Genomic DNA, 18,563 nt, shown 5'->3' with positions numbered 1-18,563 from the left:
TAACAAGGTTGCATAACCTAACCATATCGCTCTCTCTTCCTGTCTCTTTATCTTTGTTTGTCTCTATTTATCTCAGTCACACACACACACACACACACACACACACACACACACACACACACACACACACACACACACACACAGTTAAGTATCCCCTGCAGCCTGAATGTCAAGTTACATAAATTCCTGTGTTTTGAGTAAAATGAATGGTCTCACACTGCCTGTGCCAAGCAAGACACTGGGAGGTCAAAGACGCACACACACACACACACACACACACACACACACACGCGCGCACACAACCAGCCCAAGTAAATAGGGGCCGTATGAGAATGATTAAACATTATAGCATTTGTGTACAATACAGAAGAGAGAGAGAGAGAATTACTTTATTGACAATAGAGGCAAAGCAATTGATCTTTTCGCATATCCCTCCCACTGACACATACATACAGTCCCCCACACAGATGCATTTCATCAGAGAGGTTGCAGGATCGCCTGCAGTGTAACGCCCCCTAGAGTTCAGGGCCTTGCTCAAGGGCACTTAGGCAGAGACAGTGGGCATCACAGCCGTGATACCAGCCCCCCTTCAGTCAGTTTGTTTTGTTTGAGATTTGCAGTTTTTAAATGAGAAAAGATTTCTTTATGGTTGAAACATATTGAGCGTACCTCTTGTCATCAGAAAATGGAGGATGCTGTTACAGTGGATTAAAGAAGTTTCTATGGAAGTCTTTCCGCTGTAGAACCTGATCACTCTTGGTGTCCACTGTAACTGACATGCCCTCCAGCACCACTTCTCCCCCAGCAGGAGAAATGTCCCTGTGATGATGGTGACGATGGGGTTGATAGTTATGATTACTAAGCGTTACATCATAAGTAGGATCTCCCATCAAAATAGAAAAATTACCATGGTCTTCCTTCAGGCATACATTGTTCATCATTAATTAATAAAACTTTCATAAAGAACTTGATTATGTGTTGTTGTGTGTGTGAAACATTAGTCACTGTTCATGAGACAAGAACTTGGTAGCAACCTTCAGAATTGAGATTGAATTCATTAGTTATCAATTTTCCCTTTTCAAAGTGTGGTGCCCCGATCTGAATTTAATGCTAAGTTCAATTCTGTTATTTAATATAAAACAGATTATTTCTGATAGCTGTAGTTGAGTGCAATCACTCGCCTTCCTCTTTTGTACCATGTGTTCACATTGGATATTTTGGGAGCGTCTTGAGTTTTAGTTTTAGTTATTGTTACATGTTTTACATACTAATTCATGCTATTACACTGCACTCTGTCCAAAGTGAAAAAATACAAAGACCAATTCACTGAATGTATCTCATTTATTTAAATTGTGCATAAACAGCACTGTAAGAACAAAAATTTGTGTTTTAGGAAGATTTACATGCTTGAACAATTTATTGGCAAACAACAGCTTAGCTGCTACTGTTCTGCAGCATCTCTGGCATTAGTCCAATGTGGTCAGCAGGCAGTTTTTGCTCAGGGGGGCTGAACACAGTCACTGTACCTGGCTGTTGTTTATTAAGAATTAGTTCCGGCACATAACTATATACAGTGTTATTGTGCTGAAGAGTTGTTTGGACAGAGGCTCGCTGTTTCTCCCTGCTTCCACTCTTAATGCTAAGCTAGGCTAACCAAATCCTGACTCCAGCTTCATATTTAAAACACTGTCATTAGTGGTATCTATCTTCTCTTCTAACTTCGACAGAAAGAAAATAAGAAATAGAAAATTTCCCCCAAAGTATTAACTGACATTATACATTACATGCCTCTAGAGCAGGGGGCGGAACCTTTTTCATGTCAAGGGCCATTTTCTTTTTACAACATCCTTCGAGGGCCGTATTATTTATTGAACTCATAACCTCTGCAAAAATGTTTTTAGACACAGCCCATTCATTTCACCTTTCTTATATATGCTGTGCAAAAAAGCAACTTTTTATCCTGTATCTTTCTGTTTTATCAGAAATCCTTTATTAGTCCCACAACGGGGAAATGTATCTCGTCACAGCAAAAGAACATATGAAGTAAAAAGGCAGTACACAATAATTAAATAGAATAAAAACTAATATAAGTACCAAGAGGTTGATAGAAAATAAAGTGAGTATTGCACATGGTAGTGATAACTGCACAGCAGTGGTGGAACAGTCTGTTCTTGGTGTGGTGGTCTACCTCTCTATCTGTCCATGTTTTCATGTTACGCTCTGCAGAGAGCTGCTTGTTGGGCCAAACTCCACCGAAGAGCGTTAACTTTCTCCAAACGCACTCGTCCTGTCAGCTCGTGCAGTTCGGCATGTTTCGTGTTTCACCGCAAGTTTCACACACTAGACACATTAGTCTTTTACTTCCTCAAAGAAATAATCGTTCGTCCATTTCTCCTGGAAAGTGCAACATTCTGCATCCAGCTTTCTCTGTTTTACACTCGCCACGCTGCGCTCACTGATGTCAATGACCGTCTCGTTTAATACTGAAGTTTGACATGACGTGACCACGTGATGACACGTTCCGCTCGTGTTGTGTTCAAGGACCCTGACCTTGGCCAGGAAAAACAGTCAATCGCCCGTCTATTGCTGTCTAGATTTTTAATTTTCTTTTCTTTTTGCGTGTGTTTATGAATGACCTCGAGGGCCGGATCAAATGGTCTCGCCGGAGGTTCCCCACCCCTGCTCTAGAGGGTCAAAACGTGAGAGCCTGTTGCTTGTGGAGGCAGATAAGAAGAAAAGACGGTCGAGTAAAACATACAGAAAGAAAGTAGAGAGGAGAATGAGGAGCCTATCAAATTAACCTGTAACCTGACAGTGTAACTGAACTGCAATCTGCCACTGAAGACACAGGAGAAAGTGGGTGTCAGCTCCCAGCTTCAATCACTCAAACATTCATAAATGTATAATAATCCAAAGAGGGTGAACTCACTCGCCAGTACAGCTGACGTAGCCACTGATAAATTCAACAACCTCGATGGATTTAGAAACCAGTCAGTGTAGGAATTAAATAGATGGAATCAGATGACTGAGTGACACATTTACATGAGACAGAGATCAGAAGCTGGCAGTTGACTGAGCTGTCAGGAAATACATCTTACTTCACGTGATAATGTCAAAGTTAGGATCTGTCTTTGCTAGGTATTTAAGGTATTTGCTGAGTTGATGCTTCAGCCATGTAAAACACACCATATTCTATTTTATTCATTAAATCAAATGATGTTAAGAATAGTGAAACATAATAATTGTTTTCCATCACGGTACCTGAGCCTGGAAATAAGTCTTACTGCATCTTTTAGGGATACACATATCGTCCTATTTGTATTTGTGTACTTACACACACTTCCCTGGTATTCCTCCACCTATGCTCTTGTTGGGTAAACATTTCAACTCCACACTGTTCTCGGTCCCTTCTCCAATTCCAAGAAAATGCAAAGAGTGTCTTGCTTGTCCATGTGGTGGGGATCTTAGTTGGTGTCTATGTTCTCCACCTTTTTATGGAACTTCGCGCTTTCAGCTTTCAGTGGTTTCAGCTCAACTGATTGACACATCAACCCCTTTCAGTGTTTATATGACTAAAGTTGCTTCAAACCCTTTCAAGACTTCCACTGTTCATATACAATTTACTCCTACTGCTTTCAGTGCTTACACATAAACTGCCATTCATTTCCACTAAAACTGACACATGCGACTCTTCGTCTTCCAATTTCAGCTCCGTTCAGTCCTTCACTCCACCCAGCGCAAAGCTTTAATTTAACACTTCAAATTAATTCACTTAAACAGAAACTTCAAATTCTTTTAACACTTCAATTGTAACTGCCATTTTAACTTGTTCCAGTAACTTTGCTTCAACTGCCTCAAATGTTTCAAATGCAAACTTTGCAAAATGTGCATCTTTCAAGAGAATGCTTCCACTTCAACTGACAACTTCTTTCAGTTTATAAACTTAGACTGCCATTCATTTCTTACAGGACTTCCACTTCAACTGCCTCTTGCGATGCAATTCATGACACTTGAATGACTTCAATTGAATGACTGAACATTAGCACTTCCATTTTAACTGCCACTTTAACTTCTTTTAGTCATTTTTTTCGACTGCCGATTAAAAGTTTAAATATCAACTTCTTTCAGTATGTTGGCTGTTTCAACTGCACATGTTCAGCAGTCAGAAAGGTGAAAGATGCAGTGAGAACAAAAAAAGTCTCTGTATATTTCTTGACACACATGCACTTTTTTAGGTATTTCCCCACTGATGCACATAATGCTCAGAGCCTGTTGGGTAAACACTTGCTGCATTGTAGCCTTTTCCTCTGTACTCATAAGAGCACTTCCCCTGTGGATGTAGATATAAGGCTTGTTCTGTAGACACAGGCTCTGTAAATACTGCTATACATGCCAAACGTAGCAAGCACAGGGTATGGTATAATCACCAGAGTTGCATCGCAGAACAATGAAAACTGGAACAAAATAATAACCTTCGTAAGGAGACATGTCTGCATTCTTATGGTCTAGTAGGTTTGACTTGTCAGTCATGTAGACAAAAAGAGAAATGAGTTATGACCTGGGTTGGCCTTAAAGTGTCTAAACACACTGGAACACGCCTGTAGAAAAATTAGCATATATACATTTATAATTGTAGAATATAACTCTCCCAATGAAGGTAATGGAGCATGACCTTTACTCTGGATAATCCACAATTAACCCCTTGAAAACTGTCCACAGTGAGAATTATCCAGAGTCACATTAGTTCGCAGTGTTTCTAAAAAGGGATGCTGCTGTTAAATATAGAAAATGTCATTCATCATCGCTGCAAGCACCAAAAACTAAATTCCATTCAGCTTCATTCATTTGGCTGGATGCAAAAAACCTCAGAAACAGATATTGCAAAACTTTGAAAAAACAAAACAAAAACAAAACAAAAACATCTGTATAGTTAGTCAGTGTCAGAAAAAAATATTTCTTTGGCCTTGAACTAACCCTTTAAGACATCACCTGAGGAACATCTGGAGGTATGTGTTACTAACCTGTAACCTAAACTGTAAAGCTTTGCTCTGTACATGCAGATCTCTGTTTCACCCTGTCATCATTAATGCAGGAGTTTATGCAAGATTGATCAGGAAGCAGCGATTAAACACAACTTTGCATGACCAGTATGACAGGATAACAGGAGTGGAAATACACACGATGCAAAAACACACACATTTATACAAACACTGTATCCTAGAGTTAAAAAATAAAAAACTAACTAAACTATTTTTCCATCCAAAAACCACACATGACATGCAAAACTATGTGTGGAAATGTCGTCTCTTCATTGAGTTGTGAAAACAGGGAGCTGCTCACACGTGAAAATGCTCTGAGACACGCCAGTTATACCAAATAAAGCCACACTACAAGCCAAGGAGGTTTTGCTCTTTATTTCAACACTAACAGTCATGTGTAATAATGTGCTGACTGGTGTTACGGTGCAGCCACAGTGCATATGAGTTCTCTTGCTGTAGCCTCAGAGTTGCATCTAGCAGACTGAATGTCACGGACTTAGAGGCCCTAACTGTCCCTGAACAAGCTACATAAATGAGCTACACACAGGTCATTTTGTATTTGGAAAAGGCTAACAGCTAACTCCACAGAAACACTATCATCAGTCTCTTCTATGTGTTACAAGGTTATTCATTATCACCATTTTACAGTTGGACAAATTCAACCATGTAAGTTTTGACATCACGACAGTCTGACAAAAGTACAGAGAGATTCAGTTGAAGGATGATCTCAAAATCATGTATTGTGGGAGCTTTTGTTTTATTTTCTGTTGCAGTTCCAGGAAGCACCGCTAATACTGTAACTTTTTCCTGCATGTACAAAGTGAACTGAGGCTTAAAATAGTTCCCATAATGTCACAGCCTTCAGAGATATGGGCACTTTGAGATGACTAAATGGGGTCATTTCTCTCAAAAGCATCCTAAAATGTAATCTTACAGGTATTTGTATGCACAGCTTGACTTGTGTTTCTGCATAAGTGTAACATTTCTGAGGATAATAATGCATCAAGTGAGTTAAGTATGAAAAGCCAATGTTTTGACTTTTTGGACTTCCTGGCTTTCCATAAATTGTTAAATGCAATGGTTAATTAGACAAGAAACTACACATACTACTAAACTGTAGATGTCTAATGTGCAGGTTCACGTTTGTGTTGCTGGTGTGTTTGTTTTTCGTACACAATAACTTGTCAAATCTGATAAAGCCTTTTCTGAAGGAGGAAATAACTCCTTGACTTGAACCTTGAGGTAAACATGAAGCTCTTGTTGTCTGATTATTGATTATTGCTGAGTAAGATGCTTTTCAGAGAAACAAGCCATCATCCGAATGGTGTTCTTACTTGTCATTAGGAGTAATGAAACAGTTGTATACTATCTTCTGTTGCCGGAACAAGAATCATCAGGAGTATCTAATGTTCACCTAAAGCTCTTCAGATTTTATATTTTTAACACAAAGCCTGCATTACAAATGAAAGAAGTGGGCATTTAGGAGGCAGGGGGGTCTAATTAAAGATCCAGCTGCATCATGGGAAATGTAGCATTGAATGTTTTTGGAGCGTGATCCATACTAGGGACAGGAAATCTTAGTCTGTGCTGCTTGACTTTCAACAATTTTGTTTTTTAAATCTGTCTCTTTGTGTGAGTGTCCTTCACATTTATAGAAGTGAAATATTAAATGGCTGGAGTCCACGTTTAAAGATGAGTTTACACTCTGACCTGATCTCTCTGTGGCTGTTTCACCAGGACACTGAATCAACTTTTACCCCAAACCAGTGTTTCTCAACTAGGAGTTCAGGACCTCCTCAGGTGGTCAATAAATAAATATGAGGAACTGTGACATCATTTACAAGTTAGGAGAGAACAACAACAAACATAATTATGCCCAATAAAATTATGTTCATTTTTTAGGACATTTATTTGTCCGTCTTTTTGTTTTTTGTTCTCTTTAGGTCTATAATTATTCAAATTACACCACTTGATCAATAAATCCCTCTTTGCTTGAAATGCTCACAGCTCATGAAATATGTAACTTTCCATGAGAGGTTGTAAGCTGTTGTTTTAAACGGTTGAGAACCACTGTTTTAAATTAAACAACAATGAAACAGTCAATAAAGAGCTGTGATGACAGAAATAAGCATCAAATGTTTCAATCAGCCTATGAAAGCTGAGCAGTGCAGGACAGAGTGGAGTAGATGACCCAGCTCTAACATGTTGTTAATAAATAGGACTTTTTGTGCTTTAAAGACAGACACTATTTATACTGAGGACAATATCAAGTGATCTCCTCTGCTTAGTCCGCAGGATATGGATCAGTGTTTCAACTCTAATCCACAAAGTCATGCATTTTCCATTTTTCCCAAAACCTGATACAATTCAGAATATTAGTTGTGGATAGTCTTTTTGACTTTCTGTACATTTCAATCTTATTTTGAAGAGGTTGAGGTGAAGTGATCTCATCTTTATCGTGCATTTGTTTAATTGAAAGAGCTTGTTTGGAGATGACCTAACAGTACTTTACTGTGCATCAAAGTACACTTGATGAGGGCCTTTAAAAGGAAACCTGTGTGTTTATGGCCATTGGCCTACTTACAGAGTACAACACTCAGCCCCATCTTTCAGTGGCTTCAGCAAAAAGTCAGACCTTATCCTGACAAAAGCGAGCTGCTATTAACTCTTTGTGAACCTGTGATAAAGTTTACCTTAAAGTTTCTGGTTGAAGACTACAGATTATTAGTGGCTTATTATAATACTCCTATACTTCTCTTAATAATGGGTACGTTGTTGACTCTCCTCATGGAGGTCAAAGGTCAGCTATGGAGCAACATGGCCTATAAAACCTCTCTAAGCATGCTGTCCCTCCTAGCTTATTGTGCAACTACATATAGGAATTATTGCTATAGAATTACAGTATCCATACTGAGGTGCGTTTTGGGTAGGGAAGAATATCTCCCAGTATTGCCAACACTGATTCTCTGCCCCTGAGTTTGTGGCTTTAAGTCCAACATGCTCCACAAAGTGAGTCTATACCAGTGACTCGCATACAGGTGGGTTGTCAGAGTCCTGGCTGTGCATGGAGCTCAGGCCTGTGTCCGAGTCCTCATCGTTGGTATTGCAGGTCTTGGACAGACCTCTGGCCTGCTCCACCCAGACGCTACTCTTCTCAACTTGCACGGGCTCAGCCTCGGCGCTCACTGCACCCACCTCTGCCATACCTTCGTCAGTCACCTGCTCTATCTCCATGGTCTCAACTTTGGCCAGTAGGTCCAGAAGTTCACTCTCCCTGGTCTCCCAGAGGGACAAACTCAGGTCCAAGTCCCCCCTGATGGAGTCCAGGTCTGTCTTCAGCCGCAGGCCGATGTAGAGGCTTGTGTCGAGCTGCGTTTTGATCCTCTCCTCCTCCAGGACGAACTCGTTCTCAGACAAACTGTCCTCTTCTGCTTCCACAGATGGAGCCGCAGACACAGTCAAGCACATCTCCTCCGCGACGCTGTCTGTGTCCTTCACCGCTTCCGCTCCTCTCTCCTCCCGCCGCCGCTTCATCCACCGCCGGTTGAGCTCCTCCTGGATCTCCCCGGTGATGCTCTCCACGAGCGCCTCGCGCTCCGTCACCTCCTCCTGCAGCCGCACCACCTCCTCACACCTGCGCGCGTATTCCTCGAACTGCGCGACCCCCTCCGCTGTGCACCGCGTGTCCTGCTGCTCCGCTTTGCGCTTACAGTCCGAAGGAGCAGGAGCCTCCGAGGAGGAGTCCACCATGTATGTGTCCTGCACATAGTTTACCCCGTGTCTCTTGATGCGGTCAAAGTGCACTTTGGCCTCGAACCGCTCGATCTCCCGGTCCAGCTCCTTGATCCTCTGGATCTGCTGGCGGATTGTGTGGTCCTGGGAGATCACCAGGTGAACCAGGGTCTCCATCTTCTCCACCGAGCCCTTATCTTTAGGAACAGTCGGCTCTTTCGTTTTGTTCATCTTATCCAACTTCCTGAAAGCCTTCCTGACTATGCGCCTCTGTTTCTCCTGCGACAGGTTAGCGGCAGCGGCCGCGGCGGTCCAGCAAGTCCTGGCGGTGCCCTTCAGCACTCCGCCCGGACCTCCACTCTCCCGGCTCTGGACCACCCGGGCCTCGGCGCTGCGGGGCCCGTTGTTGGGCAGTGAAGCCTCGTTCTTCACCAGGACGAAGCGGACGTTCTCCTGCTCGTCCCCCCATGCGCTCCACAGCCGGAGGATTTTGGTCTTGTTGGGTAAAATCCTCTCGAAGCCTCTCCATTTCTCCACCACGCAGTATGACTGCGGGGAGCTGGACAGCATCGCCGCAGAGTCGCCCTGCTGCAGGTTCTGGTCCTCCAGCAGGACTTTGACCACGTCGGCGCAGGTGGTTCGCTTCGTCAGCCCGGAGACCTGCTTCTCCTCCCGGCAGACCCACACAGAGATCTTCCCCTCCTCCGGCTCCATCTCTACTTCAATTTAACGAGAGGAAAAAAAGTTTCAACAACGTAGCCTCTCTGTGTCCGTCTGTTTGTGGCAGAAAGTAAAGAAAACGAAAGTAGTTTTTAAAGTCCTCACTACATTTGAAGTGGACTTAACATAATTAAGCCAAAACATTAATCCAGAAACAAATCCTCAACGTTCCCGTCGCTGCGTATCAGATCCCACTTTAAATACGATCAGTCCACAACAAACAACCTTGATCCGCCTTGAAGGCCTGAGTTGTGCTCAGAAAAATTACATCCATTCATATTTCCCCAGTCGTCTATTCCCGGGCTGCCTGCCGGGACATCATCTCTCTCTCCCCGGCTGGTTGCTGTCAGCCCTGCGCACAGCTCCGGAGAGGAGAGGAGCGTCCTTGTGTCAGGACAGGCTGCTCGGCTGTGTGCGGGACAAAACAGGAGGGTGCTGTAACGGCTGGGACACGCCTCCCTACCTCCCTTCTCTCTCTCTCTTTGTGAAACAAAGTCTTCGTTGAGTTCAATGTTAGTGTGAAGAAAAGGCTGACTGTTGTTAAATAGTTCATTTTACAAGGAGAGAAAATGCATGTTTCCATGTTAATTTGATCATTAATCCCAAATCACACAGTTTCTGTTTATAATCTCATCACATGACTTTTATATTTAGACGTGTGTGTCAGTGTAGAGTACTGCCTGCTGTGTCTACAAGGTCAAAGATCAGTGTTTCGATTTGTATAACAATAAGAAACATAATTCCAAAATAAGATTTAGTTTACTATTATGCAAGCTGTGGTGGAAAGTAACTAAGTATATTTACTGAAGTATTGTACTTCAGCGCAATGTTGAGGAATGTATACTTTACTTGAGTATTTACACTTTATTCTCTTTTTTAACATTTCATGGGCATATCGTGTAGTACACGTTTTACTCCACAACACGTGTAGTTACTCTGGATGTTATGATTTCACGGGCATAATTTAGGATCATATTATACAACATGATATATGTATTTATACAAAGCTGGATACACAAGTCATGTGAGACTGTGATAGTAGTTCAAACCAGCTCCACCTACACTATGCTTATATTGCATCAATAATAACAGACTAACCCAATAATATAAAATAGTAAAACACCACTGAAAGGCCATTCTGCATATTTAAGTGTATTTTCATAGAAAACTCTAAATACAATTTTACATATATGTATGTATGTATTGTATTATATATGTTTACAGTAGAACTTCGACTTGTAATGAAGTATTTTTACATTGTAAATTAAACTCAAATCTTCATTAATTTTCTATAACATTTAATATGAATCATATTTAGCTCCCAGGTAACGCCAGCTAACAACCCTGCATCTGATTCAAATGCTGTGCATTGCTAAAGCCAGTGACAAGAGCACAACAAAACAGCAATACGCAAATGTCTCATGTGAACTAAGCAAAACTGTTGAGTTCATTTAGAACTCATTCACATCATTCATGACTCATAGTAAAAAGCTGATTTAGAAAATAGTTTTTTTGGAGTGAAACATTTCAGTGCAGTTGCGTACAAACCATACTTTAGTCAGCACAGGAGGTAAAGGATGTTTGCGCTGAATTTTAAAACTCATTTTATATTTGATTGTTCACTAATCTCACATTCTTATAATAAATTCTCACATATTTCTACAGAATTGAGCACATTCTTTGTTGCTGCAGTTCTGTGGATGTATTTTATAGTATTTCTTCATAATGTCTTACTCAAAGTAGAACTAATGAGTCCAGATAACAAGCCAAGAAGAAGCACAGAATGAAGCTAAAGCATAGAGGAAAGTCTTACTCAGCAGTGTTGCACTGCAGTATGCATTGTTATACTGTTTCATCTTCATAATCCCACACAGCTGAATGTCTCAGTATGATTAAACTCAGCTGGATTGATCATAGGGCAGAAAGAAATCCATCTACTACACCCTGCAGGGTTCTAAAAAGAGTCTGACCCCAATATATGCTCTTTCAACAATTTCAGGCAAGAATATGGTCGCTGAAACTCATAAAAGGATTTATCTGCATTAAGAATGTTTTGATGTGTGTGAGTATTCCACTAATGGCAAGTGTTCATCCCCACCAGCCTCCATTAGTCTGTTTGTGTACTCTAACCTTAGCTCAGAGTGATGCATCAGGCCAGGTTTGTTGGTAAAATAACTGCTTAGAAAACCATCTGGGCATGTGAACACACACTAATGCATGTGTGTGTGCACATATCAGACACAAACACACAGTATTACTCACAGCAGCATGCCTTACAAACACACTAGTTTTGGATAAAGAGGATTGTGGGTGCTGTGTCTGGCATGTGAGATAACAGAAGGTATTTCTCAAGTGAGGTCATCACGTCTTTCTGGCCTGCAGACTTATTGTTGGTTGTCAAGGGTTTGGTACTTCCTGTGTTCCCACAAGGCAAGTCAGACAAACCCAAACATGTAGGTCCATCATTGGTTAGCAGTAAGTATCATGGTTAGGTGAGTTTTTTGCCATTTTGTGATTGAAATCACTATTTACTGTTATGCAACGACGTAATCCATTAAATATATAGAGATGTAATAATTCCATGATCTTAATAGCACATGAATATGAATGATTGAGGGTGTTTATGCAAACGTGTATATGTAAGTGATGCTTTAAATGTATTACGCCATGATTAGAAATATAGAGCTTTGGTAGAGCGGTGCGTTGACTTGTTAGAGTGTGGCTCCCTCTGGTGTTCATAAGGGAAACTACACCATTGGAGTGGAATTCACCTGTCGAAGCTCTCTGTGGGCCATTTCTACAACTAAATAACGTGACAGTATTTCCTGGTTGCTTTGGCTGCTTTGTTGCTTCCATAGATCATTCAAAGTGATATTAATAATAACTTCAGTGGACTAAGTAATGCTTTTAGGATAGTTTAAGTGATTACAATGGGTTACATTGCTTCTCTAACATACTGTATAGGACAGGGGTCTTCAACAATTTATTTTAGTTCACCCCTCTCCTTTCCTCCACTCTGTCTCTGACTGTAGGTGTGTGTCGCCGCCCTTCACGAAGTACAGCAGAGGAGGGAATGTGAATGGCAAAGCAAGAAAACTTTAATTCGTTTTTTTTAATTGCTTTATCTACAAACAATTTTGCGACCCCCCCCTGCAGTACCTCCGCAGACCCCCTGGGGGACCCCCTGTTGAAGACCTATGGTATAAGACATGTCCAGCACTCTGCTCGCTGTGTAAATCCAAGCCAACAGTTACAACCTTTCAAACTAAAATGTCTCATATTTTTAGTAATCTGGTGTCATAATGAAATAACATTTATTTTTTACAATTATGACTTAAAATGATGAAGGCACAACATGTCACTCACATGTCAAATTCAGTGTACAGGTACAACTAGTGATGGCGAGATGAAGCTTCATGAAGCATTGAAGCTTTCCATCCAATTGGTTTGCACATGTGCCAAAGTTTCATGGTGCTTCATTTGCTCTACGGCGCCATCAAGTGGACAATAAATGTAAAACCGGCAGAGTAATTATAATGGCATGGCTTAGGTGTGTGAAGCACTGAACCACTTGTTTCGAAAATGGGTTCATTACTTGAAGCTTCTGGCGAAGTGCAAGGCTGCAGTGGATGTAAAGTATCTTTGCCCTGAAGATTCTTTAACGCACATATAAGACTGAATATAATGTTTTATCTAAAAATAAAGATTGACGTTATTACGTGTTATTGAGAATAGAGTACCTGGAAACAAATGTGGGCTTTTTACGCCTTCAATGATAGTGCAGTTTAAGATTGGATAGAGAGAAGGGGAATGACATGCAGCAAATAGCAGCAGGTCTGTTTCGAACCCCGGGCCGCTGCGGCAAGCATTTGAATGTGGGTCGCCTGCTCCACGAGCTGCGCCACTAGGGATGTGTAATGTACACGTTGGATGTACATTATCTTTTCAACAGATTTAGATTTGGTATCTTTACTTGCTCACAAGGAAGATGATGCTGGCATGCATAACAATTGTTTCGCTAGTTGGCTGGCTCCATAATGATCCAATACAAACGTAATACCAACAACTCAACAGCAACAATGCATACTACGACAACAACAACACACACATTCGTGGTTATATAAAGTGTTGATTATGAGGAGGCTCAATTGCGGTTTCGCTCCCCCTTATATTTCGAATCGCACGCCAAACCTGCGAACCTGTTCCTGAATCAGTCACGTGGTACGGCAGGTTCGCAAGGCTTCGAACGTCATCACATGCGTCATCAACACAAGCCTCGATACGTGCTTCACAAAAATCTTCCACGATTACTCGACACACGCTTCGAAGCCTCGACACGAAAGGACACATCACTAGGTACAACTCCACAGACATCATTTCTCATCATTTGCATACACAGAGGGGGGAAACAAGAGTTTACATAGTGAGTTTATAACTGTATGTTTTTCTGTGTGAAGCACTTTGTAACTTTGTTTGGCTGTCTGTGTTGCCAACTCGGGGACTGTCTCTCTAGATGTAGCGACTTCTGGAGCTGGAGCAGTGAGCTTCTTTCATTGGAAAACAGTTGGGCTGTTGGATAATATTTAAAAATCTAGCTTAATCTTGCTGACTTCTCCGATGTTACCTACAGTCAAGCTTTAAGCAACTATAAAGGAACACGTTATTTTGGTGGAGGTGATGAACTTGTGTAAAAACTTTATTTCATCAACAAGTTAAATGTTAATGTGTGATGAACATGAGCAGGACAAATGAAGTATTGTGCTGCACAGTATAACCCATCTGTTGAGGTTGTGAGAAATGCAACAGTGTTTCAGAAAATGTGATTAAGCAACTGGGGAGAACTGTAGTGTAAGGCCCCCCTTAATGCCCCCCCCCCCCCCCCCTCCTGAGTGGTTTCAGCCACATCTCACAGTATTCATCGGTGAATTGGACTTTGCTCTGTTGTCATGGAGATGGCTCAGTTGTAATCATGTGACTTGTAGAATGTTGGTCACATGATAAGATAATAAAATAATAATATAGTCTCAGACAATTTCAATAAAATATAAAACATAAATGCTCAGTCTCACGGCATTATTGTTACTGTGGACTAATGACACAAACTGCAGATCATAGTTTGGAACTGACCATTTATTTAAACTGAATAGCATATGCGTACAAAGTTTCTACAAAGCTAGAAAATATCTAACATACATTTAGCCATGAGGGGGAACAAATGTTACAAAGCAAAGATCAGACCCTGTGCAGTACCAATAGGCATACATTACTAGCTTTTGGATGTTCCTAAATGTACTCTCTTCTTCGCAAAATGGGATAAACATTAGAATATCAAAGATATACACAACATCTGTAATAAACGTTATTGTCACCTTTATATAAAGCACCTTATCAAAAACCCTCAGTGCACATACAGATGTGCTGCACATGCACTGGAGCGAAAAAGATTCAAGGCCATTTTGGAATTGATTACAGACAGGATTTCTGTGCCACATGTGGTTCGGAAAAGAAGATAAATATCCAACTTGCACATACGAGACAACATTAACAACACAGATGACGATGACTCAGAAACTTGGCAGTTTTTTGAAGACCAAAAGGTTTCAAATACACGGCTGTTTGTGTGACTTTAGTCTCTAGTTGATTATAATGAGCGGACAGTTAACAGTAAAGCCCTATCGTTGAGTCCTTGTTAAGTTTAACAGACATTTCTGCCACTGTGATTTGAATAAATCAGTTTCCTGTGACCTTCTCATACAGGGCTTCTTCAGTCTGCCAACCAAGATGATAAGAGGTGTCCATATTTGATAAGGTCAAATCAAAAGTGTTTTTAAAGACAAAAACATGCACACTTTTCTAAACCAGGTTCAAAACCCTATGTCCATCACGTTTTGTTTATTTCGTTGTGTGTTTTACTCACATCTGTACAGTTGTACAGTGTAGCCCATGAGCTACACGTGTTTGGAGGTTGATAGTCCTTGAAACTATTTTTTGGCAGAAGCTTGTGGTAAGTTACTCTATCTTGTAATAAATCCATGTTCCTCTGTATTCTGTGTCACATGATGACTGTCTTTGGTAAGCAGGTGGGATGTCCAGACAGAGGGTCATTATTGCAAAATCAGCCCCTCTGGAGCTGTGTGTCGGCTTATCATGTACATGTTACATGTTAGTGCGCTGCTGTGAAGGTCTATAGTCTGCCTGCAAACAACAAACCACTGTAGTGTGAGACAAAGCTCTGGGAAAGTTGGAGGCGGAGGCGGAGGGGGTTTTGAAAGGGGTTTTCCTGTAAGAATGATTCACAGGTGTTGGACATGTTTGTAACCCTGAGAGACAACCACAGCAGTCTTTAGACATAATACAGTCGTTTTGGACGATGACAAATCTTAACATTTTTCAGCACAAAGGTAGAAGACTGAAGGTGGTTCCACAGCAGTCAGATCTGAGTCACCGTTAAGACCAAATATGTAACACTTGTGACTAAAGATGGCTCATTTCAGGTCTGGTCAACTGGTTTTCTCTTGAAATCACTGCGTACTCTGGACACCACATAGCATCCCAGCTGGTCACACAGGAAACATAATCACATGAGTGTAGACACTGTGTTAATCAGCACACCGTATTCTTCATGGTTGAATACAGCATGCTGGCTCGTCGTTCTTCAGTATGTTCTTCAGAACGCTTTCAATTCGGCTGTAAAGCCGCGATGTGAAGATACGCAAATTAGAATTGCTCTTCTCTAGAAGTCCAAGTTGTATTTTATAAAATGAGGCACCAGACAATGTGCAAGCTGTTTCAACATGAATCACACATACATGTAATACACAAATGCAAATACATGTAAATAGTGCCATCAAATGAAGCGAACAAGAATGTGTCTCTTTAACATCCTGTGGGAACAGTTACGATTCTTTAGAACGGCTCACTGCTGACTGTCTACAAATTACAACAAGTAACAGCCATTAAATATGGAATTTGGATAGTTAGCCCTCAGACACTGAAAACTGGAGCATGTGATACATAATTATGCCTTTAAAATGCCTTTCTATACACACATTTACAACACCAAATCATCAGGACTTTTCGCAAAACAGATTATAAATGTCTACTGCTGTTCCCAACCAAAGGCACTTCATGCTGCTGAGCATGACACACACACACCACTTATCATCACCTGCTACAGTACACTTCATCAACAGTTTTTGGTTTTTGATTCATAAATGACTTTAATTCTGACATGATATCATCAAACTGGAAGAAACTAGTCCTGGACTGATTAAAGGGAACTGTGTCTCCAACCATGTTTCTCAAAATGAAGAAGCATGCCACGGCTTCTAGTCAGGGCAATCTCCAATTCAAATATGGACGTAATAACATTTCAGGCTTGAACACATTTGTCAGTTTGTTAAAGCTCAAGTTAGCTGGTGCAAGAATATTGAACTAAATTTAATTAAATTAAGATTAAATTAAGTGAAACCTGATCAGAAAAATCATAGTTTTGTTTGAACACTTTGAAATGTTTCCTTCCCTTGTACGCCATGAATGACGTCGTTGTGTTTTAAAGATTCACAGTGCTTCCCAATGGACTGACCACGATATATTTCATTTCTAAAGTTATAATCCTTAAGATTTGAAGTAAACCCTGTTTTAAAAAAAACATTTTATGGTCTGCATTTTCTCAGCAATCTGTAATTATCTCTCGGTATGGTAGTGTTAGTTGTTAAAGGCGACACATGTAATCCAGCCTCACTGTTAACTCTCCTGCAGCCGCATCACAGCTGCTAATGCTAATGCTAACACAACAGTTCCTACTGCAGCTGCTTCATAATGAAAGCGCTCAACAGAGACAACATGGAGCTGCTTTTATTGTGAAGTACTGACAGGTAGCATTTGAAAGAGCCGAGACTGAAAGCTTAAGGATTATAGCTTTAACATTGATTTATTCAATCTTGATGAAGAGTCACTTGTTGTACAAACAGGTACCTGAATTGTTCAATTTAACTTATACTTTCTTATCAACATAGATTTTAGATAGTGTTCCTGGAATTAAAATATAGTCTATATGCTACTATCAATAAACAATTTCCCAAAGTTTAGAAGCTATTCTTTTTTTTTGTCTTTTTTTTAAAGAAAACATACAAAAAGTTAAAAATGTGATTTATTTTCTTTGGGAACAAACCTCTTTTTTGTGCAAGAATGCAGCTCACACAATTTGCAGTGGATATCTGTACAAAACCGACTCTATATTGTACTATATGATAATGCAGTAGTGTTGTTTTCTTTTCTGGTTATTGATGATACACAGGGTCTGACTTTCGCTGTCCGTCAGTATCTTGGCAGATAACACACACTCTTTCACAGGCGGCGAGTTTTGTGAGATTTCTTTTCCCTGGGTTGACTTTTCCAAAAGCACATGACAGAAGTACCACTTTCATCTACAGAACAGCAAAATACACATTTACTGGGAGAAAGAGGGGAAGAAACCAATTAGGAGGAGACATGACCTCTCCAGGTGATATCAGTCAGGATGTTTTTGGGAAAACCACCCAGGTCCATGTTGGTGTGATTCACTGTGCTTTGCATTAATTAATTATTATTATTTTGTACAGCTAATGAACATCTGATATTCAAGTTGGAGTTAAGATGTATGTGGAGGATTCTGCAGCATACATCTGATGTTAAATAAAAATGGAGCCAATCATTGTAGTGGTGTTTTTGTGAGCAGCCGTATAAAATGAAGCCGTTTTTCTTCCACTAAGTCGAGTTGTTTGGCTGATAGACACTTTCAGTTTTTAGGCATTTTACCTCCAATGTCCCAATTAATCACCAAAAGGCCTTATGTGTGCACGTGTACTAGTGTGTGTGTTATTCCTTGACGAGTCGATAGATGTGGTGCTGAGCTCCGTGCTCATTGTTGGACACCTCAAACACACACGCCATACACAGCAAGGTCTCCTGAGTGTCTCTGTTGCTCACAACCTGGACACACACACACACACACACACACACACACACACACACACACACACACACATACACACACACACACACACACACACACACAGAGGGGGAAAAGGT

The 18,563-nt window shown here is 40.8% G+C and overlaps 2 protein-coding genes across 2 annotated transcripts in view; both read right to left on the bottom strand.

Annotated features, from left to right (window-relative positions):
* Positions 1-5,399: 5,399 nt before the first annotated feature.
* LOC115009151 (ras association domain-containing protein 10-like) lies at positions 5,400-9,802 on the bottom strand. The gene has a single exon (XM_029432946.1). The coding sequence runs from the start codon at positions 9,483-9,485 to the stop codon at positions 8,055-8,057; it is 1,431 nt and encodes a 476-aa protein (XP_029288806.1). The 5' UTR covers positions 9,486-9,802; the 3' UTR covers positions 5,400-8,054.
* A 4,809-nt stretch (positions 9,803-14,611) lies between these two features.
* Positions 14,612-18,563, bottom strand: part of LOC115009320 (transcriptional enhancer factor TEF-1-like) — a 39,874-nt gene continuing 35,922 nt past the window's right edge. The window contains exon 12 of the mRNA XM_029433245.1: positions 14,612-18,464. Within this exon, the coding sequence (XP_029289105.1) occupies positions 18,351-18,464 (114 nt within the window). The 3' untranslated portion in view covers positions 14,612-18,350. The remainder of the gene's footprint in view (positions 18,465-18,563) is intronic.

This window comes from Cottoperca gobio, chromosome 6 (genome assembly GCF_900634415.1).
Source record: "Cottoperca gobio chromosome 6, fCotGob3.1, whole genome shotgun sequence".
In the NCBI taxonomy this organism is placed as follows: Eukaryota; Metazoa; Chordata; class Actinopteri; order Perciformes; family Bovichtidae; genus Cottoperca; species Cottoperca gobio.
The sequence above is the reverse complement of the archived record's forward strand: the minus strand, read 5'-3'. Positions and strand labels throughout refer to the sequence as shown.

Coding starts and splice junctions, on each gene's coding strand:
- LOC115009151 (XM_029432946.1), bottom strand. CDS start 9,485: ATGGAGCCGGAGGAGGGGAAGATCTCTGTGTGGGTCTGCCGGGAGGAG.